Source organism: Coturnix japonica, chromosome 26 (assembly GCF_001577835.2).
Source record: "Coturnix japonica isolate 7356 chromosome 26, Coturnix japonica 2.1, whole genome shotgun sequence".
NCBI classification, from domain to species: Eukaryota; Metazoa; Chordata; class Aves; order Galliformes; family Phasianidae; genus Coturnix; species Coturnix japonica.
Window position 1 is genome coordinate 2,381,563 of NC_029541.1, and position 27,734 is coordinate 2,409,296.

Genomic DNA, 27,734 nt, shown 5'->3' on the forward strand with positions numbered 1-27,734 from the left:
GATAACATGCTTTGCATTCCTTCGCTGTCTCCAGGGGAATTTCGACTGATCTACATGAAAAATACTCGCTCCCCTTGAGGTCAAAGTGTCTGGAGGAGAAATTTCCAAGCGGAAAGGCTTGGGGCAGCACAGAGAAGAGCCACAGGCAGCAGCTGTGGGGAGCTGAAGTCTCACCTGCTGGCAGTGGCATCGTATCTGGTGACGGTGCCACCACTATGGGCACCACCAGGAGCATACGACCCCATCCTTGTCCCCTTCTTGCCTCTTTCCCCTGCCTGGTGCTGGTGATATCTCTGCCTCCCCGCACCCTCAGCCTCCCTTGGCTCTCTCTTGGGGGGCAGTGGGGGGCTCATTGCCTTCCCACCACCCACCATTTCTGTTTCAAGCACCTCCAGAGCCTTGCGGTGCCTGTTCCATCCTATGGGGTTGTGTTATGGGGGATGAGAGGCAGAGATGGGGGGAAATGGGGCAGGGTAAGGGAGAGAGCCAAAAACACTCAGCAAAGCCCCATTTCCTCTGAGTCACCATAGTAGTTAAAGCTGCAGCTTGTAAACCCAAAACCTCCCTGTAAGCTCCTGCAGCTCGGCTGGGAGCAGCAGTTGGGTCCATCCCAGTGCGTTGTGTGGTCAATGGGAACTGACTTCCAGGCTGCTGCAATGGCATCCTCTGTTGATTCTGCTCCTCCAAGGGATGAGCACAAACCCAATAGGCTGCAGGTTTCTCACACCCAGTGCTACTGCCCACATCTGGGGCTCAGCCTCCCCCAAATTCACATCAGCATCCATTGGCCACAACGTGGGGTATATCACAGTGCTAATGGATCTCAGAGCTCATATAACCCAGCAGCCCAGCACAGGGGTGGTGAGCAGAAGGAAAGCACTATGTCTGCCCCCCATTGAGCCCCATGGGGATGGTGTGGATGGAGCTCAGCCCCACTGCACGCAGCTCCTCTTCTGCTCACAGCCAATCTAATAATTTAATTGCACGTTTGAAAATAGATACGTGTCTGGGGTTGGGAGAAAGAGAAGGTTGAGGGATGAAAATGAAGAGGAATTTAATTAAGGGCAGCGCTGGGAATGTCTCTACCACAATAAAGATAAGGAGGATCAATTGCTTCTTCCTAGGATCAAAGAGAAGGGCTGGAGGGGGGGAAGCGGTGCTGTCAGAGGGTACAAAGTACAGCAGAGGGAGGGGGAGGTGGGAGGGAAAAGCACACGGGGTTGGAGGGGGGGGGAAGCAAGAGACAGCTTAGATAAGATTAGGAAATAATTGATGGTGCAGATCCCCAGGGGGCTGCTGGGACCTGCAGGTCGGACGGAGGTAGGAGGAGGTCTATATGATGCATCTGATTGCTTCTGAATGCAAAGGAGCACTCAGATGTGCTTTTGCAAGGGCTGAAACGATGGGTTGCAAACTGGGAGTACAAATACATTGAACCCATGCAGCTCTGCATCCCCCACCCCATTGCATTGCATTGCAGGCAGCCAAGTAACTGTGCAGCTCTAATTCCTCCAGGTGCAAAAAAAAGGCAACGCTCACCGCGGCGCTGCCAGGAGGCTCCATTCCTGCTCGCGGTATTTTGCATTGGGTTGGGACATCGTTGCCACGTTTGATTTGCATCCCCAGCTGGGAACCTCCTGCAGCGCTGCTCTGCGTGTGAGCCCCAACGCCCAGCACAGCCACCAGAAAAACGAGCTCCTGCCTCATGCCTCACCCCTGTGCAAAGGAACCCAACCTGTGCCCCAAGCAGGTGGATCAGCCGGCTTGGGAGGGCAGGCAGGGCTGCAGCTGGCATGGAGACAGCATGGGCTCTGCCAGCTCCCTGCCTGCTTCACACAAGGCTTTGAGGGGTTTTGCTGCGGTCCATGGTGTCACCCCATGGGCAATGCCAACATCTCTGTTCCCATTCCCCCCTTCCCAATGCTCCCTCCTGCTGCCATCAGCTTTGCTGATGAATTAAGTGTTGCAGAGCCACACAAAGCATCCAGATATCACTAGGGTGGGGGAAGTGTTGGTCTGCCTGGGGGTAGGAAAGCATTACAGAAAGATCTGGTTGACTGGATGGGTTGAGGCCAATGGGGTGAAGTTCACCAAGCCTCAGCACCAAGCTTTGGTCCTAACAGCCCCACACAGCCCTCCAGGTGTGGGTGCCAACAAGCACCATCCCTGAAGGCACTCAACAAGCACAGAGATGTGATATATGGGGTCGGATTTGGGGACCCCAAAGCTCTTCCCCAACCTTAATGATCCTATGGATATATGATTCTATTCCTCACTCTCCTGGGGAGTGGGAGCAGCATTTCCGGATGCCTCTTTTTCCCTTTCTTCTTTTCTTTCCCTTTCTTCTTTTCTTTCCCTTTCTTCTTTTCTTTCCCTTTCTTCTTCTCTTTTTTTGGCCACTCCAGGCTGAGAATGGGAAGCCTTTCATGTGGGGATTTCACCTCTTCTGATCTTCAAAGAAATGCAGCAATCAAACAGGTGATATTAAAGAAAATAATTAATGATAAAACAGCGCCGCTTGGAAAACACGGCATGCAAAACGTCACAGCTTTGTTGTGTTAATTGTGCTGGAGCTTGAGTTGATGCAGAATGTCTCAGAAATAGAGCTGGCCCCCGGCCTGTGGTACGTCAGGCAGACACGGGATATCTGGAGCAGAAAACATAGGGGGAAAACAGAATGACAGGAGGTTTTGCTGTGGCTCTGTCACCACTGGTAATGACAGCAAACGGGTGATTGGGAAAGCAATGGGTGAGATCCCCACAGCCCCATTGCTGTCCCTGAAGGACACGTGTCCCCCTCCCACACCGCGTCCCCTCCAGCCCCAAATATGGGCTCAGAGCATCCGGGCTCCCAACACAAGCCCAGGCACGATGGGGTGGGGGGTTGAGTCATTGCACTGTGTGGGGAGCGGTGCTGGGCTGGGCTCCCTCCTGCTGCCAGCTCCCAAGCACAGAACACCCTTCCCCTCCTCTCTTTTAGGATGCACGGACCTTATGGATCCTCAGTGATGCCACACGGGGCTGTGCTTCCTGAATCAGGCACCCCCCTCCTCCATGCAGCAACCCAGAGTTGACCTAAAGGTTCCTACACCCCACATCCAACAAGCATCCTATGGAGCACTGGGTGAGCCCCAGAGCTGGGAGTGCAACCTGGGGCTGGGAAGCAGCACCTGCCCCATCTGCTGCCCTAATTGGTGCTGGCCAGGCTGGGGGTTTTGCCCTACATGGCCAAAAAGCAGCTATAGGTATCACTGCATGGGGCCAAAGCACGCAGGGAATGCGCAGTAGGGGGCAGAGCGCTCCGTGCCCCACAGCGTCTGTCCTCTCCTGCAACGGGGACCTGAAATATCTCCGATTTACTCGAGTGGAAACGGGAAATTGTTGCCGTGCTTTAGAGAGCAATAAAAGCAATTTCAGTGCCACAAAGCAAAAGGTGGGAGCTGTGTTCTCCTACGTGGAGAATCCCTGCAGGATGCTTTGAGGTCCCTACAGCTGGGGAATGGGGTGAGTATATCAGAGAGTCTGCAAATAAAGGCTGAACACACTTTGCACGATGCATTACACCCCACAGGACACACACATCCACATCCAACCCACATTCACCCATCCTGGAGCAAACCCCATAGCCATGCACAGCCCCAGCATCACTGCCAGAGCCACAGGAGCCCATTGGGGGCAGCACACCCCAACCTGGAGCATCCCCCAGAAAACAGGTGGAAAAATAACCAGGAAAGCAACCGACATGTTCCTTTTTGCTTTTAATTTAATGGGTTTTTTTTCCTCTGGACCACGCTGTAGGAAGGAACAGAGCCATTGCCCACACAACAGTGCAATGGGGCTGCAGCACAGCCACAAACACCCACAAGAAGGGGGGGGGGAGGGTTGATATTGAGCTCGGCAAATCCAGTGCTGATGAAGTTTTACATTAACTCGGACACGAGGCAATAAATAAAGAAGCAGTGCCTTAGAAAAGGCTCTTTTTTAACTTTCCTTACACCATGAAAAATAGACATCAGAGCCCATTTCCAGACTGTGTTGTGGGGCAGCTCTGGGTTTCCTGCAGCCTCAGCTCATTGCCATCACAGTGCATGTTCTCTTCCAGTTGGTGCTTCATTCCAGTCGATGCTTCATTCCAGTTGGGTTTCTTAGAGCAGCAGAAGGATGGGGCTGCACCCCATTACCAGCAAACCCCAGCCTGCAGCCAGGACAGCCTCCCATCCATTCCTTGCTACATCTCCAGTTGTTTGAGGTATATTACCTGCCCCATCCGTTATCATGTGCAGCCAAAAATAAAACAGTGCAAAGAACCACCCCCCATCCCAACCCATTTCATCCCTCCCATGAGATGAACCTGTTTGAATGGAGGGACAGTGTGGTGCCATGGAGAGCACTTCTTCCCCTTAGCAGGAGCTGGAGGGGGGGGGCAATGGGGCAGCATAGGGCTTTGGTCCTTTTATCACCCCCTCCTCTCTGAGATATGCCCTAAGAGCATCCCCCTCCCCACCCCACAACCCAATCCCTGTGTGCATCCAACCTCCTATGGGAGGCTGCAAAATAAATAGGGGGGGGGGGGGACACAGGGCAGCCCCCTCTATGGACACAAGGAAGCCCTGGGGAAGGGGGAACTTGTGCCCCCCTATCCCCACAGCAGGGGCCATCCCAAGCTAAGGGACCCCATCCCTATAACCGTAGGCTACCCTCAGCTCAGCTTCATGTTGATGGCCATGGCACGTCGATACACCTCGGTGACGTTATCACAGCTCTCCAAAGAGAAGCGGCTCTCCCCCAATGTACTGGGGCAGTGTGTTACAGTCCAGCGGCGCAGCCTGCGCCCTTCATCCACCTCCTCCTCCTCCTCCAAGCGTAGGAGGCTGTCAGCAGAGACGCAGCCCCTCATGGCCCCACTGCTGCTGCCCGGGGGGATACGTGGGGGGAGGTCGAGCTGCTCAAAGGATTCAGTGGAGAGGATGCTGTCCTCGCTCACAGCGCTGGGTGGGCGAGGGCGGGGGGCAAGGGGGGCTTTGGGCAAGGGCACCTCATCAAAGCATCCAAAGCTCTGCCTGGGGGAGCTGTGGGGCTCAGCATTGCTGGAGTATTTGCTGTTGTGTTTGAGGATGCCCTTCCGGCTGCTGGGGAGGACAGGGGGGCCCTGCTCAGTGGTGGGACTGTCAGCAAACGCGTTGCCCTCAAGGTCCAAGCTCCCTGCATCCAGGACGTCTCCAGATTCACTGCATTCCAGAGATGAGTAATACCCTGATTCCCTCTTTGGGGGCTTTTTTAGGATTCCCTTCTTGGGCACAGCCACAGGGACAACATTGCTGCCCTCACTGCCCCCCAGCACTGCAGAGGGTAGCGCTGGGCTCAGCCCCACAGCAGTCACATCCCCATCTTCACTCTTCACCTCTCCCCCAGGAGCTGTTGGCGGAGGGACGGGCACCTTCTGCTCGCAGGAATTCCTCTTCTTCAAGATGCCCTTGGGCCGCTTGAGGATGGACTTGGAGGGGTTCTCAGGAGCTGCAGCCCCCTCCTGCAGTGCATGGGAGACATCGTTCTCCTTCTTGGACTTCTTAAGGGAGCGCTGCCGCTCCAGGGCCACGCCAGGGATGTGCTGCTTGAAGAAGCACCTCAGTTTGGAGCCATTCTCAAAGAGGGGTCGGGATGAGCACCGTAACCACTCAGCCACTGTGGCCAATGGGGATTCATTGCTCTCCCGCAGCAGCTCCTGCTCTCCGACGGGCACACGGTAGCCCCAGTTGACCCACCAGTGTGTGGCAATGTCCTCAATGGTGGCACGGCGCTCCGGGTTCACCATCAGCATCCACCGGATCAACCCACAGGCTTCTGGAGGAGACAGGAAGGTCAGGTATCAGGAGAGCACAGGTTGGAGGGTGGAATGCATGGGGAGGTGGGGTCTGCCTACCTGACAGCTTCGTGGGCTCCCGGTAGTCACCATTGGTGATCTGCTTGACCAGGGTCTTGTAGTCATGGCCGTCAAAGGGCATCGTGCCATGGACCAGGATGTAGAGGAGGACACCGAGGGACCAGCTGTCCACCTGCAGGAAGGATGGGGACATTGGGGTGAAGGCAGCAGGACCAGGCCACCACCCCAGGACATGACATAGGGCAAGACCACCCCCAGCTGCCTCCAGCCAAACACAACACCCAGTTAACACATTGCTCTGCCTCAGGGAACTCCTACCCCAAAGAAGTCTCTGCCATCCTGGCTCCCATATAGATAGAACACCCAGAGCTGCCCCAAGTCCAAGCTGAGAGGCAGTGAGACCAACTCACAGGGTACCACGTACCTCTGGGCCTTTGTAGGGCCGTCCATTGATGATTTCAGGTGACGCATAGAGGGGACTACCACAGTATGTCTGCAGGAATTTGTCCTGCTGGTAAACATTGGACAGGCCAAAGTCTGCAATCTGGAGAGAAACAAAGAATCATCATAGAATCGCTTAGGTTGGAAGGGTTCACCACCTGAAGCTGTGGAGCTGTGTCCAGGTGTGACCAGAGCAGTAGCACAGGGCTCTCCTCTGGTTTACCTACATGAGGTTGATCAGCACCTATCAGCTCTGCTAATATGTGGGCACTCATTATGCTCAGGACAGCCACCACTTTGGGACTGTGCCTTCTGCTCCCTATGACACCATCACCCACTGCACAGATAAAGCCCCATCCCTTTATCTCCAACCACTCTGACCCAGGAGGGAGGCACTGCCATGGGGTGAAGCAGCACCTGGCTGCCCCGTGCTTATGGCAATTGAGACTTTCACTAAGAAACCACTTCTTCCCCAGTGTGTCTTGTTTTGAAGCCTGCTTCAGACTTTGCCCTCTTATCAGCAGAGAGATAAACACTGATGGCTTTAACTCTGACGTTCTCCTTCTGCAGCCTCTCCCTTTCACAGCTGCAGATCACAGGGGCAGCCCCATGATCCCCATCTCTCAGCCTTGCTCTCTCATTCCAGGCCATAAGGACCACGTGTCCTAGGGGGAATATGGCATCACAGCCCCCCCCCCCATGTGCCAGCATCCCTGAGCTCTTTGTTGAGTGAACCCCAATGTACGGCCATAGGCCAACAGCCCCTCACCTTGATGTTCCCATTGGCATCAAGGAGGATGTTCTCCAGCTTCAAGTCCCTGTGAACGATCCCATTCTGTAAGAGGGGAAGAGAGGTGGGTTGAGCTCACACAGGATGTTTGAGGAAGGGAAAGGCAGCACAGGGAGGTCACTGCCGTTCACAGTGGCGACAGAATGGGCGTTCACAGCAGTGACAGCAAAGAGATAGCAGCAAATAAGTCCGGGTGCTTGCACGAGGATGGGCTGTAAACCACGTCCTGAGTTGCGTGCTGCTGGCAGCACTCCATGCCACGTTGGGCTCCTGCATCTACCCCAGCCCTGTGCTCACAGAAGCAGCCAGGACCCACCCCCAGGGTGAGCACAACTATGTGCTTTGCTGGATTTGCTAAGCCTATGTCTCAGTTTGCATCCAAGAGGTGCCTTTGACCTCCCAGTCCTGCCACAGGCACAAGGCATGACCCCAGCATGGCCTTACAGCACCCCTAGGGAGGGAGACCCCCAATGCCCATCCAACAGACAGAGCCCATCCCACAGCTACATGGACAAGGTGCTGACCCAGGGCTCCACCACCACCCCTCACAGCCAGCCCTGGGTGTCTCCTCCGCCACGGGTGGGACAGGGCAGGGTTAGTCAGCCTGACACCACAGCAGCCAGGCAGCACTTTCCTAAAAGCTGTTGGGGCACTTCCCCCGCAGAGGCCCCGAAGGCACCGCACCCTACAGATAAGGAGCGGGATTAACCCCGATTCCCAAGAAAACCCAACAACCCTGAGCATCCCACAGCTCCCAGCCCAGGTTGAGCATCACTACTAGATGTGCTCTTATAGGAGCTGAGCCCACAGAGCCCCATTCACCTTATGGCAGTAGTAGATGGCCGACACAACCTGCCGGAAGAAATGACGAGCCTCCTGCTCCGACAGCCTCTGCCTCTCACTGATGTAGTCATACAGGTCTCCTTTGCTGGCGTACTCCATCACAATGACAATCTTGCTGCTGTTCTCAAACACTGGATGGGAATGGAGATGGGAAGTCAAGGGGGGTTAGAAGGGATGCTCAGAGCCCTTCAATGAGTGGAGGTTCTGGCTGAACCCAATGCATGGCACATGGCACATTCAGCTTTACAGAATGGGAGGTGCTGGGTTTGTGACCTGGAGGTCAGATGGGGACAACTGGATTTTAGGGGGGCCAGAGATAAGCTCTAATCCTCCATGAGGAGGCTGAGATATGGACCTGCCGTGCTTCACAGACCCCAACTCCAAGGGAAGCTTAGAGGTGCCAGGCTCTGTGCATTCCCATTGCTCCCACTGTGCTCCGCAGCTGGAATGCTTTCCTCCTATTTGCAGAAAGCTGCCTCAGTATTTTTTTGAATTCCAGCAAGCGCCGTGACTCAGTCCTTGCAAACACCTTCTATAAACCGCCAGCCAACGTGCTTTTGTTTGGAGGACAAAAGGACTTTGGATACCTCACGTACACCGCAGAGGTGGCAACAACAACATACACACACACACCTGGCAAAGAGCAACAAACCCCAGGCATTAAGAAGGGCACAGCCACACTGGTTTGTCACCAATGGAGCAAGGAGCAAATCTCCAACTGGAGCAGCCCAAATCTGATCTGCCTTGCCCTTCGGCTGCCATCCACATTGCCCTGACAGCCTGGGAGCAGAGCCCAGTCCTGGCCATACAGCTGAAACCAGCAGCAGGAGCTCTTGTTGAAGCTGTGGTTTGGTTTTCCTATGCTCCAGGGAAGGAAAAGGATGGCAGGAGTAAGTCCTGCTCCTGCCTCAGGCTGCAGGGAGTCCCAGGATCCTGCTGGTTCCCCTGCTATGGATTCCCCACAGTGTGCTCCTATGGGGTAAATCAGGGAAGTGGCCGAAAGGGGCAGTGAGGAGGGAGCTCACCTTCATGGACAGAGATGATGTGGGGGTGGTTGAGGGACGACATGATCTCTATCTCCCTCCGGATATGGATAAGGTCCTGTTCATCTTTGATTCTGTCCTTCCTGATAGACTTGATGGCCACCTATGAAGGAGAACACACAGTGATCAGCCAGGAGCACCACATCACCCCACAGCAGGGCAGGGAGCCCCTGCCCTTAGAAAGGGGCTCAGCATCACTCCCTGTGCCTGCAGCTCTTACAGGAGCCAAGTTCCAGCTAAGCTGGGCTGCAGCCAGAGGAATGCAACCTGCACATGGCTGCAGAGATAACGTCTTCTTGGGGTCATGGAAATGAAAAAACAGGTTTTGTTCTCCTTGCAAGTACTTATTTCAAGGAGCTGATTAAGGAGAGGGAAGGTTTGGTGTGAGGGAGCAGAGGCACAGCACTGGGCTGATGATATGAGCTGCGCTCCGGCTTCCATTGGCTTTTCAAGTTCTCTTCTATGAGGAAATTGAAAGGGGAGGAGAAAGAAGAGTGAGTGCTGGAGAATAGATGCCTTCTAATCCTTTTTCAAAGGGGCTGAGGAGAAACAATGCGCTCCTAGGGCTGAATTTACAACTGAATCCAGCAGAACCTCTTTTTTTTTTATACCAGACAAGAATGCGGAACAGAGTTAATCCCACCAAGGGACCCTCACTCTGGGTCTCATGGCAACAAGGAGGGGGCTGTATGGAACCAACAGGCCCAGCTGCACAGGGCCCCTTCTCCAGGTGGTGTTCAGAGCCTCAGACATTGGTCCCTCTGGCTTAGGGGAGTCAGAAACCCCACTGCCAGACCCAGGCTGACACGTATTATCCACAACATCCAAGCTGAGCAGAGCCCATCACAGCCCCAGCAGCCACCAGATGTTATAGCAGTGAGATCTCAGCTGCCACAGCGCTGTCTTGATGGTGTAAGTCTGACTCTGCAGCAGCAAAGCAGACTCTGGCCATGGGAGTTCAATAACCCAAGCACAGGGTGTTGTGCAAAGCAATACTGAAGGCACTTCATAGCTTCTCGAAACCCAGGTATTTGTTGCCAGAACCTTTGCTCTGGGTTAGCAGGTTAACGTTTAACAATTTTTTTTTGCTCCAGCTCCTGATTACGTGATCCCCATGCACTGCATGCAATGCCTTTATGCAGCGAACCCCCTGCACCTGCTTCCCACGTCCCTGCTGCCCCACTCCTCTCATCTGCTAATCCTCAGCACTGCACTTTGGGGTGCACACAGTGTGTTGCAGACTGAGACGCTCACGCTGAGCCTGGTCTCAAAGCAAGACCTGCTGCCAAGACCAGACAAAGCAGCCGCAGGGTGGGATGCTTCAGGAGATGCCCTTGGCTGTGTGTGCCCTGAGCAGGAAACACCCACACTTAGTGACCTCCACCAGCAGGTTTAGTGCTTGCAGAGCCCCAGGGCTCTCCTAACGGACAGCACACAGCAAGGAGAAGCCACTGCTTGGGTCTCACTAGAGCCCAAACCCACCATTAGAAGCAGTGACTGATCAGCCCTCAGGCTTCTCACCCTTCCCCAGCAATACTGAACGGCTGCTTTGTGCCAGAATATCCCCTCCTTAACTTCAAGGTGCACCTTTTAGAGAGGGGAAGGCATCCCCAGCAGTGGGGATGGCAGCCCCAGGGACACAAGAACACAACCATCACCCCCTGCTCCATCAATGCTATGTAAAAGAAAACCTCCTGCAGGAAACAGCCCCACTGCCAGAGCCCTGAGAACCCCAGAGTACTTTCCAAGTCAAAAAGGCTTTTAATTAAGCAGTTTTTTTGGGGGCAGAACAGGTATTTTCAGCAGCTGCTGAAAGATGCATTAAGCTACAACCCCAGGCAGCACTTCAGAAGTTGTTCCAGATTGCAAGTGCAGCTTTTCATGCTCCATGAAATATGGATTACAATGCACACCGGAAGGGACCGGGGTTCGCCCCTCAGTGGAGATCAAAGGAGGCTGGAGTGCTTTGGAACACTCCAGGTGCTGCCTTCCCCCAGCACTGCATAAGCCCACAGATCCATTCCTGACCCCGTAAGGGCCCCCTCCAGCTCCTGGTTGCCCTGGGTTGATGGTGAAGCAATGATATGGGAGGGAAAGGGCCAAATGCTGCCCTAGCAGCAGGTGCAGGATGCACTGCATGAACCTTCAGAACAAAAGGCATGAGGTGGCAGGGCAAATAAATACATACATAAATGGGAAAGAAAAGAAAGACAGCCAAGCAGCTAAGAAAGAAGGTTTGATATTCAGTGAGTTACCTGTACAGTTTGATCAGCCAGAGGCCAAAGCTGTGCACGGAGCAGCTCCAATGCTGCTGTAATGTGGGATCTGCACAGCCCAGGAGGGGTAACCCAAGAACCTGCTCACACTTGGGCCTTTGGGAAGTGAAAGCCACTTAGAAAAGGAACAAACATCCCAGCTCGGGATAAGCCTAAAGATTAAACAGGTCCGGAAATGCTGAGTGGTGCAAGAAAGTATTTGTGGGAAGAGGAGAGATTTGTGGTTAAGCCTCCTGTTCCCACAGGGCCGGCTCGCTGCACTACTAGTTAGTCCAGCCTTTGACTATCTTTGGCACTTATGGAAGAGCCATTGGTGTGTGGATTTGATTTGCATTATAATGGACTTATGCTACCAGACAAACAAGTCTCTGTCCTAAGGGGCTTCCACAGGTAGGAACCTTTTCCGGTGGCTCAATGATCCCCTGCACAGGCTTTGTTTGGTGCAGAAAGGGAAAGCCAGGGCTCCTCACCCACCCCAGGGATGGGATCCCCCTAGGCTGGTGGGTGGGAGCTGTGCTGCAAGGCCTTGGTTATGCAGCAGCATCAGATAGGGGAATGGAAACGGCAGATCTGACTTAATGAAGAGCTGTCGGAGAGGAAAACCTCTCCAGTTTACAGTTGTTTTCATTGACACGCTCCAGGGGCACACTAGCAAGCCAATTTTACACCCTTCTGGTGCTCAAAGCCTCATTGCTTGTGTACCACAGGGTGCCTGAGGCTGAGCTGCCCGAATCACACCAGGTCTATGCTTGAGGCTGAGCTCTGCATTGCACAGAGCCCACTTACTTCCAAATGGGCCGAGACAGCAATTCAGCAAGTCACGACTTCAAGCAGACACTCAGGGCTCTGAGGGGCTCAGCTTTGCTTGCACACCACCGAGTCAACATGTAAAACCAACTCAACACCAGGGCGAGAGGAAGGGAACGATCCTTGAGACAGGAGTGAGATGTTTGTTCTTCCACATCGGATATCTGCAAAGCCCTCTCAACCCAGGAAGCCCGACTGGGTCAAGTGGGCTCTGGGTACAGCAGCCCCCCGGCTCATACCCTCCTTGAGCCGCATTCCCCCGGTACCGGGGGCTCTATACACCGCCGCGGTCCCTGTTATATTAGCGGGGCTGAACCGGAGTCGGTATCGCCGCACGGGAATAGCAAAGATGCACCGAAATAACACCGGGGGAACGCAGGACCAGCTCTTACCAGCTTCCCGGAACGCTCCCGTGCTTTCTTCACCTTCCCATACGTCCCTTTCCCCAGCGTTTCCAGGAACTCGTAGCGATGCTTGAGGTTGTGTTTGTGGTGGTGCCGTTTCACCGCCTGCTTCTTCATCAGCGGCCGTGGAGATTTGATGAACCCCTCGGCCAGCGAGGTGCCCCCGAGCCCCACAGCCCGCTCCATGCCGCTCTCCTGCCCGGCTCCGCCGCCAGCCCCGCTCCTAAATGCGACGGCCCCGACGGCCGCGCCTCCCCGCTCCCATTGGCCGCCCTACAGCCCGCCCCACCCGGCTGCCGGTACGGGGATGGGGGGGCTATGGGGCTGGGCAGGTGCAGGGGGATACCCGGCACCGCTGGGATAAAGGAGGAGGGGGGGGAGTGGAGATGGGTGTTGCCGTGGTGGTAATTGGGGGATGCGCAGAGTCGGAGGTGTAAAGGAGACAGTTGGGTGGGATAAGAAGGAAGAAAAGTGGGGTCCCGAGTGGTGGGGGTGTGTTGAAGGTGTGCAGAAGGGGATGGAGGGTGATGGTTGAACCCAAACTGAGAGATGGGGGGTCGGGGTGAGCAGCAAAGCGACCTGGTGCAACAAGAGGAGAGGTGCAGGTTAACCGGGGAGGGATGCATGGATGGCCACAGCCACACATACAGAACCACGACAGATCCGGCTCACTGTCAGAATAAAAACCAACCTATAACAGCGTATTGAGGGCAAAATCAAAGAGAGGAGAGACCAGACAGGCACAGCCACAGAGCGGTGCTCAGTTCTGCATGCACTGAGCAGGGATCTGTGGGTAGAACGGAATGTCTACAGGCTGTCCCAATAGAAATTCACTGTACGCTCGGCAGCACCTCCCCGTGTGGTCTTTTTTCTTTCTGCCCCTGTGGTAAGTCTTTGTTTTGAGATATTAAAAGAATGCGATGATCCTCCAGAGCAGCCCAAACAAAAGCTCTTGCCCAGTTCTGGCATGTGCGAGGACACACCGTATCGATGGAAGAAAGAGATAGCTGCTGCATTACTCATCAGACCTGGGTTTTCCCATCGCTTCCAGCAGCTCGGGGCAGACGGGGTGAGGCAAAGCAGGGGCTCATGTGAGGGATGAGAGAACAACCCCCGGCCTCTCTCTGCAGGCTTTGTGTCTATGGACACAGAGATATCAGCTGTGCCATCCCGTGTTGGGATGAGAGCCAAGCAGAGCTCCTTGCAGGCTGGGTACCAGAGTGCTGGGTTAGAAAGGTGCTGTTGAATGCATCCACCCCACAGCATAGACAAGGCAAGGGAGTGCTGAAGTCGAGACGTGGGACACAGTCATGCACATCCCTGCAGCCTCAGGACTCGCAATGTCTTGCACCCTTGGTTTGTATTGCCATTGCCATTGCCTGTATGGAGGAGCAAATCAATCCCCGGTTTAACATCAGCCATCTCCCACCTGTGAGGGGTTGGGGTGGGTGTCCTGATGGCATCCTGAGTCAAAGCAGAGTGGCACCAATGAATTATTCACTGCGCAGTAACAGGAGCTGCATTTCGATCTGAGGGCGGCCAGAGGGACCCGTAGGGGAGACAAACAAAGAGCAGATGAGATTAACTAAACTGCTGTAATTTCGATGTCAAAGTAAACAGATAGGATCCTGTTCAGGCACAGCCCAGAGGTTGCCGCCGAGTGGAAGGGGAAGAAGCAAAGCTCCCTGTTGCAATAGAGCAGAGAATGTCTCTGGTGGAGACGAAAGCTCCTGCACACTTACAGCCCACACAGCCACAGCTGTAGGATCGCTCAGGGTTTGCCCAGCGGCCCAGGAAGCACTCGAGCACGATTTAGCCTTAAGCACACGTTTAATGTCCTCTTGATTTACAGGAATGCCTTCCAGAGGCTTTCCCCGGGATGAAAGGAAATGACTCGGGTTGCTTCTCTTTCTGTTTCCAGCAGATAAATTCCTCTCCTCGGTTCTCCTCGCTGACACTCAGCCGAGGTATGCTTTTGTTCCAGGCTCCCTTCAGGAAGCCCTTTATAATGGAAATATCAAGGGACGCGGATCTAAGTCGGCTGGAATTCGCCGATAAGGATCCCTTCTTGTGGCCGTCTGTATTACCGCTGCTTCCTCAGCAGCAAACCCAAGGAAACCCAAGGAAAATCCCCAGCCCCATCCATAGCCATCCATCCCAGCTGTGCTCTCTGTAGCAGCACAGAGCTCTGTGTGTCTGCTAACACCGACGTGAAAGTCAGGCAGGAATTTGGCCCTGTGACAGGTCAACCTCAAAGCCAGTCTGATCGACCCGATGCTTCGTAAGGATGGGAGTTTGGTTCTCTTCCAGCCTGCTAGGTTTTTGTTATTATTATTATTATTATCGTTTGGATTATTATTTCTTAATGTAAATGGATGCTACAGCACTGCCTCTGTGTTACAAACATCCTTGTCGTGGTCAGAATAGACCCGTGTATAGCAGTCAGAACTTGGATAGGGAGAGGTGCCCTGCCAGGTTTTACAGAGCCAGAGGCAATAAAAAGACCAATGATCGCCTCTCATTAGTGGCCTCCCAGCCAACATCGTTCCCCTCCTGCTGTGGGGCAGCTCGGGCAGATGTGGAACCCATCCATCCTCCAAAAACACCAAAGAAAGGGGTTTTGCTCTGATCTTCCCCTCTGGGAGCCCCATCCATCAGCAGAAGAAGGGAAACACATTAAGCAGCAAAACGGGAGCCTTTGGAAAAGGAATTTATGACCTATTGAATCTCACCATCGCAGAGCAAGGCCACCTCGGCACCTGCACCTACCGCAGCTGCTCAGTTTATCCCCCCACCCCCTGCTCAGACCATCCAAGCCCAGCTAATCCCTCCAACCATCCATCCCAATGACTCTCTGTGTCGGTTTTGTGCCCAGGATGGGTGGCTGGAGGATCGTTCTGCACAGCATCATTGGTCCCATAAGGGGATGCTGAACAGTTCAAGCTCCTGCTGCGTGTAGCTGCAGTGACAGCAGACATGCTGCAGACAGGGATGGGTCATGGAAAGCACAAATCCTGCCCCATCCAGCCAGACAAGGCAAAGAAAAATGCATTGCTCTGAGCAGCTTTATATATAGAAGTTTAAGCAGTGAAGAACATCAAGAAGAGTAAGAAAACAGTAGGGGTAAGGGCTGAGCTACCAGCCATGGGCTGCCTATAGGGCTGCTGAAATGCTGAGCTGTTTCTATCAAAAATAAGCAAACTTCCCCCAAAAAGCTTTCATGCTCAGTGCTGGAAACTTTTGAATCCCATGGTTGTGGCTCCAATATCCACTGCATGCAGGTAGATAATGATGGGAGGCTGTGCCAGCTGGTGGCTGGGCAGGGATGTCACTGGGGTTGGGGATGTGGTGGGGGCACGATGGTGACTGTGACAGATGGACCCCAGTGCCCAATGGAGGAGCTCCATCCTCAGCATTCCCAGTGAGGAGAAATTCATTGCTGAAGCATGAAGATAATATTCACACACAGCTCCATACTGGGTCTCCATTTGGGGTCCACACTGAGTCCCCATTTGGGGTCCACACTGGGTCTCCATTTGGGGAGGGTTGGCTGATGAGCAAAGGATGCGCTGACCCCCAAAGATCTTCTCCCTCTGAGCAGGAGCAGAGCAGCACGCAGCTACGGGACTGACACAAGACACAGGAGCTCTGCAGGCAGATGTCTGCTCTGCAGCCAGATATATGGGAGTTTGCTTTCAGGAGGTTTCCTGTGCAGACAAAGACTGCTTGAGAACAACAGTGGTGATGCTCGTTGGCAGCAACACCGATGCAGCGATCAGCAGCAGAACTGCTCAGTGCTGGATCAGCCCTCGTTTCAGCAAGCACAACTTGGGCTATTGGGAGTTCAGATGGGGACACGGCAGCAGTCGGCTGCATGATTTGCTGAGTGCCATTCAGAGCTGGAAAACCACAAAGACTCAGCTGACAACAGCTCTCCAAGGCAGATCAAATTATCTGTGCATCTTAGGAAGGAAGCCGGGTCGTAACCCACTTATTCCTAAAACATTCCCCCCTTTGCACCACCATCCACAACAGCTACAGCAACATCCAGGCCAGCTTCAGTAAATGTGCTTTGTCATCAGCACGTCCTCTGTGCCAAAGCCTAAGCGTGCCTGCTACTGAATTGGCATCTTAATTGCTTGTCAGTGTCAGACAGACAGCAACAGCCCTCCCGATGTGAGATGAGGTGAGATGCATTGAATTCCTGCCCCAGAACGATGATCACCGATTGCAATTTGCTTTCAGCCACTTTGGGATGCCCTGCCCAACATACCAGGAGGGCTGCATAGGGAGGAACGAGCAGCCAGGGTTGTGTGCTGTCACCTGGTGCATATCTGCTGCTCGTGGAGCTGTGCAATGCATGAATTTGAGCGTCCATGGCACAGCTCAGCAGCACACGAGTAGGATTCAACCACACACACCATGAGTTACAATCTGCTCAGAGGAGATGAGAGCAGAATTCAGCCTTGTCACAGCAGCTGCGAGGCACCAGGACCCAGAGGCAATGCCTGCTCATGGGAGCACTGAGAGAGATGCATAAAGTCCTTTTCACATTAAGTTATCTACAAGATCCTTTGGTTCTTTTCACATAGAGTTCCTTGCAAGCTCTCCTGGGTCTGCTGGATGCTATTAACACACTGGAGCCCCCCCCAGCAGCAGGGCAGGGTCATGCAGTAGCAGATACCGCTGGCTCAGCCCATGGATGCCATCTGCCGTCCAGAGAGCACCCAGAGGGGGAGGCGAACATCCACAGCACTGCTTTAAACACAAACCAACCCCAAGCGTGGAGAGTGCACCTGAATCACCTCCCAGCTCCCCAACAGTGGCTCACTGTCACCAATAGGGCAGGCACAGCCCTCTTGTTTTATCACCCACTCCTGTTTCCCACAGCAGCAGGAGCAGAGCTGCAGGACTCAAGGTGCAGCTGTGGAAGCCATCCAGGGAGAGATGGAATCCTCCCACTCACGTCTGGCAGAGTGATGGAACCAGAGAGTGCCAACACTGAGCTGCAGAGGGATGGAGAAACCTGAAGGATTTCCCCCCCTTCCTGTAGGGAATCTCAGCCCACGGAACGGATCTGGGATTTCCCATAGCTGAGAGCAGCCAGGGAGGGGGGCAGTACTCCCAAAGGAGGCTGCAGATGCTGTGCTTCTAATGCTGAGAGCTGTGATGCTGCACTGGGTCAGAGCCTGGCACACAGAGAGCTCACCCTATCTCTCATCACTAAGTAACCATAGATGTGTCCCTTCCCACTCTCCACTTACCTCTCTGTGCTAACAAAGCCATTTGTGATCAAGCAACGTTATTAATGGGGAAATCACAGCTCCATCAGACACAGAGGCCTCCGAATGAGCATTAGCTGGGAGCACAGCAGAGCAGAGGTGGTTAAAAGGGTCAGAAGGCTCTACAGCTCCTACCTGAACACAGCCATGGGTAAAGCACTCCTATAGCGGGCATTGAGCCCCACAGAGCGATTGCTGCTGGCTGGAGACAGTGGGATTGGCTCAGTAATGAGAACTGGGTTTTGCTACAAAGCAGCTGACCCAGACCTGCTCCTTGCTGTGCTGCTGCTTCAGGAGCTCCCTCTTTCTCTCCTTCTCTACATGCTCGGCACATCTCCAGCTTTGATTACTGACCGTCTCCACCACCCCTCCCCCCGTCGTCTCATCCCCTCGCTCCCCGACATCTCTTCATTAAGTCCTGCAGCGGGTTTATTCCCATGGCGCTGCTTTGTCTGCCTCGCTCTGCAGCGTTTCTGGAAGGAGAAAGCCAAGGAGCAGCCCCCCAGCTGTGCTGCAGGCAGACAAAGGCAGCGGATTCCTCCTCCTCCCCTCGCTCCAGTTAAACAAAGGCAGAGCAGAGCCCAGGACCCGGTCCTGCTGCAATAACAAGAGGATGGGAAAGCAGGGAGCATTGGGCTGTGCAATGTGTGGGAAAGGTTCCTTAAGGACAAAGGAAAACACTTCGTTAAGAGTTAAGAGACTCTCAGCTGTGCAGAGGCGGCTGAAACAGAGATTTTCTGTGCCGGGAGTCGCAGGGTTTGTTCTGGAGACCGATCCCTCCCATCCTCCTCCGGTTCTCAAAGGGATGCGCTGCTACTTTGGGGTTGCATGCCCCAAACAGAGCCAGGTCCGGTCCAACCAAGGCAGGATGTACCGGCGGACCCCGACCCGGTGGGACGGGATAGAACCGGGGTGGTCGGCCCCAGTGAGAGCTGCGATGGAGGCAGCGGCCGCACGGTGTCCCCCGCGCTCCGCCATCCCCAAAACGGGGCTGGGATGAGCTGGAAGGAAAAAGGGCTGCATCCCTATTGGGACACCTCGCTGTTCTTACAGTCGTAGCCCATAGCACAGACCGCGCTCATGCGAGGGGTTTTCTAGGGGCAGCTTTTAATGATGCTACACAAGCTTGGAGTGTCAGCCAGCGGCTCGAACCCTCCCAGATGAAGGAATGAAACCAAACAGAAGCCATAGGCTCCCTTGCCTCCCTACAGAGTGAAGCTACAGGAAAACCCTTGCCCAGTACTCCAGGCAGAGCTCCTTTCTGCTCCTTTCTCCTAAAACTGAACAGAAGATCCCAAATAACTGTAGGAACTGAAGTCCAATTGGAGGCTATCTGTATGTGAAACCCTACAAAGGCATTTTTGTGCTATTCCTGGGCCAAAAGTAACACCCAGCCTCTGCAAAGCAGTCCTTTGAGCATCCATCCCTCCCAGGAGCATGGGCAGCTCACTTGCAAAGTGACAGTCACAGCTATGAGCCTGCAGGAAAAGCCTTGCTATGAAGGCAATAGAATGATCCCCTACACCTGGATACAGACTTGGAGTTTCCCTTCTTGCACACGCCAAGGAGAAAACACAGACCTCAGAGCACCCAAAGGGAATCACGTCTGCTCTCCCCACTCCAACTCTCACCTGACTGAGCCCTCCAAACATGTGCTGGGTTCAGGTGGCAGCAGGGAGATGCTCACCCACATCCCCACCCTGCAGAGCCCTTCCTGCTGGCAGGACACACAGCACAAACACTGCAAGCAGTCCCTTCCTCTGGGTTTCCCCCCACCCCCAGAAGCTCTGAAGGAGACCAGAGGGGCCCACAGAGCCACTGCTAGGAGTCAGAAAGGCAAAGGGCTTCCACTGCATTGCTCAATCCCTGGCTCACCCCACCGACCGCCAGCAGCAGGCTGCCCCTCAGCACGATGCTGGAGCAAGCACAGCGTGGGGTGGGCATAGGGGGCAAGCTCTCCCATTTGTTCTTCTCAGGATGGAAAGCTTCTGCAGACTCCAGGACGGTCGGCTGGTTTCCTGGAGACACAAAGTGAGGCAGCAGGTCACCAGAGAACATCTCTTTGCCCTCTTTGTCTGCACCCCAAAGCCCATCCCCCTCAGGCCAGGTCTCCCCACTCTATAATGACTCTTCTGTGCCTTTAAAGTGTCACCACCGACCCCAGGGCCTCACCCAGTCCCCCAGCCACGACGACTCTGCCTTTCAGGTAACCAGCCACAAAGTCTGCTCGTCGTTTCTTCAGGTAGAAGGAGCGCTCCATCTTCATCCAGCCACCTACCAGGGGCAGCACAGACAGCAACACAGCAGCACTCAGCACCATAGAATCATTAAGGTTGGAAAAGACCTTGAAGATCACCAAGTTGTGGCAGCCCACCCCCACTGTGCCCTTCTCTCAGTGTCACATCTCCATAGTTCCTGAACACCCCCAGGGATGGTAACCCCACCACCCATCTGCCTCTCTGGCCTCCTGCCCCTGGGGCAGCACACCCATAGTGCAATAAAACCCACAATACAGGGGTCAGCTTCCTCATCAAACCACCTCATCAAACCCAACAGCTACAGAACCCCTCTGGACCCCACTTTCCCCCCCTCTTATTAACCCCCACTACCCACAAAAGCCAGCAGGTGAGAGTCAATAGCCCCACTACTCGCCCCAATAGCACATCCCCACGTGCACCCACCCTCACCCACGGACCAGGGACAGAGCTGTGACATCCCACCTTGCTCAAAGTCAAACACATCCACGGTCCTCATGAACTTGGGTTGCCGATAGAGCCGGCCCTGCCGCAGACCCCCGAGGCTGAACAGTTTATCTTCAGTGGGCACAAAGCTGGAGAAGGCTCTTTTATTGGGGATGTTGGGAAACTTGGTCCACGATCTGGTCTCGGTGTCAAAGACCTCGAAGGCATTGATAGCGTACTTGGACTGCCTTCCCCCTGGGTGAAGGGATGGGAAGAAAAGGATCAGCAACAGCCAAGAGTCAATAGCAGCAGGACCAAGAGGATGCTCCTGGGGTTGAATGAGAGCAAGCTGCCACCAACAGCACCCTGTGTTCCCTCTTTAGTAATTGCAGCTGAATGAAACTGAAACACCCCATTTCTCAGTGCATCACACCTTCCTCTTCCCTCCAAGCCAGCAGCTGAAGGCAGCCAGTGCAGGAAGGTGCTTGGTATGCATTGGTTTAACCAAGACAAACGCGTGTCGGAGAAGGGATCAGCACTGGGGGAGGTTTGCAATTCAGATGAGCTCAGCGCCGGCACAAAGCAGCGATCCCAACAGAGCAGCAGAGCCAGAGCAGCTGCTGCCACGACCCACAGACGTGCATTATTGTCCCCCCATCAGATGCAAGGGGACACGGCTGCTTTCAGCCTGGATGCTCCGTGTGCCTTTGAAGCAGAGCTTTGGCTCGCTACAGGGCCCACAGAGTGTTTGCTGGCAGCAAACAAACTACAGAATAGATCAAAAGAGCCTTTTCTGGTGGCACCCTACAGACAGGCAGCACTGGGAGGTGGTTTGAGCCACTGGGACTGCTGGGTTTGATCACAGCTTTGCTGCTGGTACAGTTCACTTGGCTGTGAGCCTCCAGCAGCATTAGTTTCCCTTTCTGTAGCAAGAATGAAAACCCTTCCCCAAGCCTATGGAGCCATCTCAGTGCCTGAGGAGCTGAAGGCAGGTGCTTACCCAGCACGTAGATCTTGGTGCCCCGCAGGAAGGAGGTGGCTGCGTACCGTGCTGTGGGCATGGCTGCCAGTGACACCCAGATGTCCTTCAACATGTCGTAGTGCTGCAGGTAGTTGTGTGGTCGTAGGTCGGCTCCCATCCCTCCGGCTGCATACACTCTGTAGTCTGGGTAGGGCCAAGGAGTGAGAAACTACAGGGTTAGTATGGAAAAGCAAACCCGAAGGATCTGGGGAGCTATTGCTGTTGCTGGTCTCTTGCATTGAACTGATCTGACATTGCCGAGCACAGAGAGAAAACCAGCTCTGAAATGGCAAATGCTCTTTGTAACTATTCCTTGATGGCAGTTTTTAAGGCTATTTAAGCAGCTTGGAGCTGCCAGAAACATGGCCAGGTCTCAGCCATTGCAGCTCATACTGCTGCCTCCATCTGCTTTTGGCAGCCAAGAATGGTCCATTGGCGGAACATGGCAGCCACATGAAGCTCAGCCTCTATAAGCAAAGAAGAAGGGGTTGGGGAGCATTGCCCAGAAAACACTTATGCCCCATGCACAGAGAGATGCTAAACCACCCCCACCCTCCTTACCTTTTGCTGTCACCGAGATGCCCATGGCTGCCTCCCTGAGCGAATTCCTCTTCTTCCACTTGCCCTCATCCACGTTGTACATCTCCACTATCTTCAATGGCGCTTGGTTGGCTCCAACACCCCCAATCACCATAATCCTTTTGCCCAACGTGGCCACTGCCACCCCAGCCCTGGCTGTGGGCATAGGGGGCAGCGACGTCCACTGGTCGGCCTCGGGGGAATAGACCTCAAAGCAGTCCATGGGGACACCGTTGTCATCGCAGCCCCCGATGGCAAACACTTGCCCTCCCACCTCCACCAGTGTGGAGTAAACCCGACGGCTCGGCAGAGGGGCGAGGGTCTTCCATTGGAAATCTCTGGTGTTGGCCACCTCCATGGTGTCAGCATCCATCTGCTGCTGGTGGGGCAGCTATGCTGCAAAACACAGCGGGGAGGTGCAAGAGGAATGCAAAGCTCAGAGCAGAGCAAACCCCAAACGCCCCCCAATGCCAGCAGTACCTCTGCCTGCAGCTCTGCTCATCCTGCAGATCCACGTCTGCCTCGGCAGCTCATGCAGGGCTGAGCCTAAAAATAAAACGAAACAAAAGGGGGAAAAGCAATGAAAATAAAACAAACCCAGGCAAGGGAGAGGTTGGAGTCGCTTTGGTTCCTGAGCATCCCCACCCCTGAGTGATATTCAGAGCAAGGAGGCTGCAAGCTGTCTGCTCCCTCCCCTGCAGCATCTCTGCCTGCTGGGGAACTTCTCTCCTTGCATCTTCCAAGCTTATTTCTCCTCCTGACCCTTGTGATGCTGCGATACAGCAATGAGCCACGCCAGGCTCCAGCTCTGGCTGCAAACCCCTCCTTCCATCCTCTCCCCCCGCAGGCTGGCCCTTAAGCAACACAGATGAGATTAATTAGTGCAGGAAGACAGAGAGAGGGCAAGCAGGAGGAGGGAAAGCAGCTGCTCATCCACCATGCAGGGTGGTGCTTTTTGCACTGAGCATCCCTACCTGTGTGCCCCAGATTGGGTAACAACGTCCTTTAGAACAAAGCAAGGTTTGTCTCTGTCCTTGCATGCTGTTGCATTGGGATGGGGCCATTCCCACTTGTCCCCATTTGCAGCCCCCAAGACTTTCCCAGTTACCCCATCACCTTCTCTATAGGGAGATCTGAAGGTGACTTGCACACTCCTTCAGTTTCTGCTTTTGCACGACTCAAAGGACATCAAAATCACATCACTTACAAGCATAAAACCCAATGGACTTAACGGGGTCGAAGGAACACAGTGCAGCAGTGCTGCATCCCATCCAGCAGCCAAAAGGAAAGGGGCAAACAACAGATGAGGTTGGCAGCTGCTATTCTCCCCCCCATTCTGCAGCACCTCGTGCTCTGATGTGCATCAGCAAAGCAGCACAGGGAGGGGGGTTAAGCAGCTCCAGACTACAGCCTTAGTGAATAATTAATCTTCTCTCCAGGTGAACTGTCATGCATCATCATGGACAAATGCAGCGTGGCCGAGTGCATTAGAAAAGCTCCTATCTGCAGGCACAGGATGGATTTGAAGCCTGACCTTTGCTAAGTCGTCCTCTGCCCCCCTGTGCTATGATAAAGCACAGCCCTGGGATGAAGCCCAGCCCTCCGACAGCACAACAGCACCGCTGTGCCAGACAGCTTCCCCGCTGCCATTCATTACAGAGAGCTGCATCTCAAGGATAATGTTCTTTTTTTAGCAAAGCATTGCCTCAAAAAACTCCTTTCCAGCACACAGACACGTGAGCATTACTCAAAGCAATGGGGGTGAGCAGAGCAAGAGCTGCAAACTCAGCCCAGCTGTGGCTCAATTCAGCTGCCTTGGCAGAAGGAGAGTTGAAGAATTCTCTGTTTTTCCTCTTTCATGCTCTTAAAAGCAGATCGGGGTCAGTCTGAAGCTCTCCATTGCTTTGTCTGGGGCTCTCCAGCATCACCTGGAAAGCATCGCTGTGTTGGAGGAGCTGCCAAACATGCTGACCCAATGCCCCACTGCACTGCAGCCATATTCTGCTCCAGGCAGAGGGAATTATCACTTAATTATACCAAACACATCAGAAGCATTAACGTTTTTTTTCCCCCTAAATGGCCATGTTAGGATCAAAATGAATGGTAATTGCTTTCCTATCAGAGGACGTGGTAGGCAGAGAGCTGAGCCCACACCAGGGTCTGTTCTGGTGGCATTTATTGCCCACAATAAGTTGGGATTTATAGGAGAGGCTGTGCTAAATTAATTGAGGCTCTGGGCTGCCCAAATAGGGCAGGCTTCATCCCCAAACCCATTACTGCCACCTGGGGCTGCCAATGCTCCCTTTCTCACACCCCCTCCCTGGGATTTAGATGCTTTTATGCTTCAGGTTTGATATTCCTCAGCTGGGGGGGATGCAATGGAGCACAGATCATGAGCCCATCCTGTACAATGCTGGACAACTTGCTCTGAAGCCCCAGAATAATCGCACAGCTGCAGCTCATCCCTCCCTTTAGGGACCCCACAATGATGCAGGTGACCATTCGTACCCCCCTCAGCACTTCCCATGGCAGCATTAGGGCTGCACAAAGCTGACCCTCATCACGACCACCCCAAATGGGTCACCACCACCAAACAGTGATGGGCCAGACCCAGGGTTCCTGCAGGAGCATCCCTGCTTCCACCCATGTGCTGTCAGTGGGGTTAAAACAAAGCTGCCACAGGGAAACCTAATAGAGACATTGCTCCCCATTGAGAAAAAGCTTGTACTCACCTCGGTGCCATGCCAGATAAACCCTGAGCTGTCCTGCAGTGAGGCTGCAAATGGAGCAGAGCACAGCCAGGGTTTGTTCCAAGCAAACACAGAGATGGGCGTCACAGGAACGGGGACAACAGGAGCTGGAAATAGCACAAACCTTGGGAAGGAATCACAGCTCCACGCAGGAGTCAGCAGCTCCAGCTCGGATCTGTCGGCACTGTGAAAGAAAGAGCAGGGAGAGATGACACAGCACAGCAGTGAGGATGAGGGGAAACCACAGCGTCCCACATGGCTCTGCTATGGGGACACAGAAGGAGGAGATCCTATAGAGCATCCCCGCCTGCAAGGATGGGGGGATTTTGTCAAGATGTGAAATTAATAGCAAAGAAAACAAACAAAAAAGGAGAGAGAGAGATAGGAAGGGAAGGGCAGCAATCATTTCCTTGGGGCTGTTTTCTCTTGGATGCAGCACATCCCAAATAAAGATGGTGATGAAAAGTTCCTGGTGCGGAGCAGCGCCCACCCCTCACTGTTAATCAGTGTAAATGGGGGGAGCTGCTTTTTCCTCCTGGCATCACAGAGCGAGCACCCATAATTAACATCAGCACAGTGAGGACAGGCCCTTTGGGGTCAGGCTTTAGCAAATGATGGCCAAATTCATGTAAGCCCCTTAGAAAAGCCTTGAGCTCGGTGCTGCCTTTGCATCTCATCGCTCAGGCTCTGGCAGCTGAGATTTCAAACAGAGATGCTTAGCCTGGTATTTCTGACCCCTCTTCACACTGAATCGAGTTTCCTTGCCATAGTAACGGCCACCAGGAAAAATAACAGCAACCAGAGCCCAGCAGCTCCCTGCCTTCCACTGCATGTCACCCCAATGGCTTTCAAGGAGATTTCTAATTACAATGCTTTTGCTAGGGGAACAAATGACACCTTGGTGCACAAGGAGCTCGTTTTGAGCCTCACTTTGCAGGCAGATGGAGGACTCTAACTCTAACTGAGCTCCATGGCTGCCCTGCAGAGTGGTCCCCTGAGGTCCTTTGCAGTCATATACAGTTTGCTGAGGCTGCTGCTGGTTGGGGGGGGAGGCAGAGAGGTCATGCTCAGCTCACAACCCTGCAATAGGGACTGATGGCAGCAGATGGGACAGGGAGAGAAGACGCATCAAGACCCTCTGGTTACGTTGATAATACATCTCAGTTGGTCTGTATTTAAGCTGCATCTCTTTGGAGAGAGCACAGAGAGAACACTATGGGGCACCCAGTGCTGCTCCCAAGGCCTGGACAAGGGGGAGGGGCGGAAAATATTCCATTAGGGGACAAATGGAACAACAAAACACATGGAAAAAAATGGGGAGGGGGGGGGAACCAAACAAACGATCTCCTCGTGCCACTTATTAAAGGAGAAAACACAACCCCAGAGCTTTGTTCTGGCTGCACACACACGGTGCTGCAACCAAAGCACCCCCAGCATCCCAAACCCCCCAAACCCCCCCCAACGACCCCCCTCCATAACCTGAACGCTGTGCTTCCAGCTGTGCCGGCTCCGCGCACGGTGCTCACCTACCAACACTCCTCGAGTTCAGCCCAGCGCCGGCATCTCCAGCATGAGAGCATCCATCCCTCGGGTGGGGGCTGAGGATGGTGGGGGGGTGGCTGCGAGAATACGAGTAGAAATCCCTGTGCTTTAATCACCCGCTTTCAGGAGGCGTGGGCTGAGCGGAGCCGGAGCTCTCCCATCTGCTGCGGCCGTCGGGATCCTCCTCGATGCCGCCGCCGGAGCTGTGCGTGCGGGTGTGTGTATAGGGCGGATTAGCAGAGCCATGCTTTAAGCCTTTTATGGCTCCTCAAGCTCGCACAGGATGTTCTGTCACAGCGGCCCTCCCCTTCCAAGGCTGCAAAAGGAAAAGTGGCTCGAGGAGGGAGAGATGGAGCAGCGATGCTGAGCCGCTCGGTGGGCGCAGAAAGCAGAGAACGCATTAAGGATGGAGGGGCAGCAGTGGGATATAAGGACTTTTGGGCCCCAAACTTCTCAGAGCCAACATTCCCCTATTCCGATGGGCCACGAAAGGCTTTTGCAGCCCTGATTCACTTCTCTATTCTCCTTCTGTAGAGCTGGAAAAGCTTCAGCTCTCATCCTGGAGCAGCGCTGATCAGACATAGAGGGGGAGTTTACCATCCCCAGAGGTGCCTTCATCAGGTTTGGATCCCAGCTCTGCTTGGAAACCCCCCCCAGTTCAGACCCCAAACTCAGCCCATGACCATCCAGCCCAGGTTTGCCCCCACTGTTGCATCACGTTGCTCCAGATAGGAAACTACATTAAAGCAGCTCCAGCCTTAAAACAAGAAAAAATAGGAAATCCACAAAAAATAGACTCAAATGACTACATAAAAGCAAGCTCTGGTCTCCTACCAGCTATTGTAATCTGCTGTTAGCTTTCCAGTGGGAGGATTCAATTTACATTTAAATAACAATCTTAAGCACGGGCCCTGTCTCCTTGTTCATTACAGAGGCATTTACCTCCCAAGAAACGTTAAGAGAGCTCATGGAATTGGGTTTTAACGGGTGTGTTTGGGGGGGGGGGCTTATTAGCAGCCTGCCCTTATTGGCTGCTTGTAATTGTCGGCCGCTGTTGTCAGTTTGCATCCCTTTGGATGGGGATGGCCAAGGGAAAGTCCAGAGCCGTGCAGCAAAATGAGAAAGGGAACCTTTGCAAATTGCTTGGGAAATGGTAAAGGTGATGTCAGCATTAAAGGAACAGCAGCAGGGCTGGGTACCTGGAGCTGCTCCTGCAAACTAAAAGCTGTTTCCATGTGAACAGCAGGAAGGGTGCTGGAATTCCTGTAGGTTACACAAATAAACTGAAAAGGAATGTTTTACTTTAAGCCTCATCTCTGGGTTGAGCCAACTCCACCCTTGAATGCACTCAATAGGACCACTCCATGTATGTGTTTGAGTAAGGAGTGAACACG

General features: G+C 53.9%; 2 protein-coding genes across 6 annotated transcripts; both read right to left on the reverse strand.

Moving 5' to 3' along the window:
• Nucleotides 1-3,741: 3,741 nt before the first annotated feature.
• Nucleotides 3,742-13,827, reverse strand: NUAK2 (NUAK family kinase 2). Of its 2 annotated transcripts, none has more exons than XM_015885034.2 (7): nucleotides 12,474-13,827; nucleotides 8,981-9,101; nucleotides 7,935-8,086; nucleotides 7,092-7,157; nucleotides 6,306-6,425; nucleotides 5,921-6,053; nucleotides 3,742-5,838 (listed from the first exon to the last, which is right to left on the reverse strand). In XM_015885034.2, the coding sequence occupies exons 1-7, from the start codon at nucleotides 12,669-12,671 to the stop codon at nucleotides 4,700-4,702; spliced, it is 1,929 nt and encodes a 642-aa protein (XP_015740520.1). In that variant the 5' UTR covers nucleotides 12,672-13,827; the 3' UTR covers nucleotides 3,742-4,699. The 2 variants fall into 2 exon arrangements, with proteins under 2 accessions (XP_015740520.1, XP_015740519.1); XM_015885033.2 differs by having other exon boundaries at nucleotides 3,742-5,841; nucleotides 12,474-13,824.
• Nucleotides 13,828-14,296: 469 nt separating this feature from the next.
• On the reverse strand, nucleotides 14,297-26,665 carry KLHDC8A (kelch domain containing 8A). 4 transcript variants are annotated; one of them, XM_015885035.2, is made up of 9 exons: nucleotides 26,325-26,665; nucleotides 24,923-24,982; nucleotides 24,781-24,824; nucleotides 22,529-22,594; nucleotides 22,031-22,444; nucleotides 21,449-21,613; nucleotides 20,488-20,703; nucleotides 19,940-20,041; nucleotides 14,297-19,785 (listed from the first exon to the last, which is right to left on the reverse strand). In XM_015885035.2, the coding sequence occupies exons 5-9, from the start codon at nucleotides 22,419-22,421 to the stop codon at nucleotides 19,589-19,591; spliced, it is 1,071 nt and encodes a 356-aa protein (XP_015740521.1). In that variant the 5' UTR covers nucleotides 22,422-22,444; nucleotides 22,529-22,594; nucleotides 24,781-24,824; nucleotides 24,923-24,982; nucleotides 26,325-26,665; the 3' UTR covers nucleotides 14,297-19,588. The 4 variants fall into 4 exon arrangements, with proteins under 4 accessions (XP_015740521.1, XP_015740522.1, XP_032305149.1 ...); XM_015885036.2 differs by having other exon boundaries at nucleotides 26,329-26,625; XM_032449258.1 differs by having other exon boundaries at nucleotides 22,031-22,594; nucleotides 26,325-26,625.
• Nucleotides 26,666-27,734: the final 1,069 nt, after the last annotated feature.

What these genes read in the sequence shown, in the direction of transcription:
- KLHDC8A (XM_015885035.2), bottom strand. Translation starts at nt 22,421, where the DNA reads ATGGATGCTGACACCATGGAGGTGGCCAACACCAGAGATTTCCAATGG. An exon ending in CATCTCGGTGACAGCAAAAG is followed by an intron (nt 21,614 to 22,030) that starts GTAAGGAGGGTG and finishes GGCCCTACCCAG; the next exon opens with ACTACAGAGTGTATGCAGCC. An exon ending in CGTCGTGGCTGGGGGACTGG is followed by an intron (nt 19,786 to 19,939) that starts GTGAGGCCCTGG and finishes TTGTGTCTCCAG; the next exon opens with GAAACCAGCCGACCGTCCTG.
- NUAK2 (XM_015885033.2), bottom strand. Translation starts at nt 12,671, where the DNA reads ATGGAGCGGGCTGTGGGGCTCGGGGGCACCTCGCTGGCCGAGGGGTTC. An exon ending in GGGAGCGTTCCGGGAAGCTG is followed by an intron (nt 9,102 to 12,473) that starts GTAAGAGCTGGT and finishes TCTCCTTCATAG; the next exon opens with GTGGCCATCAAGTCTATCAG. An exon ending in CATCATCTCTGTCCATGAAG is followed by an intron (nt 8,087 to 8,980) that starts GTGAGCTCCCTC and finishes ATTCCCATCCAG; the next exon opens with TGTTTGAGAACAGCAGCAAG.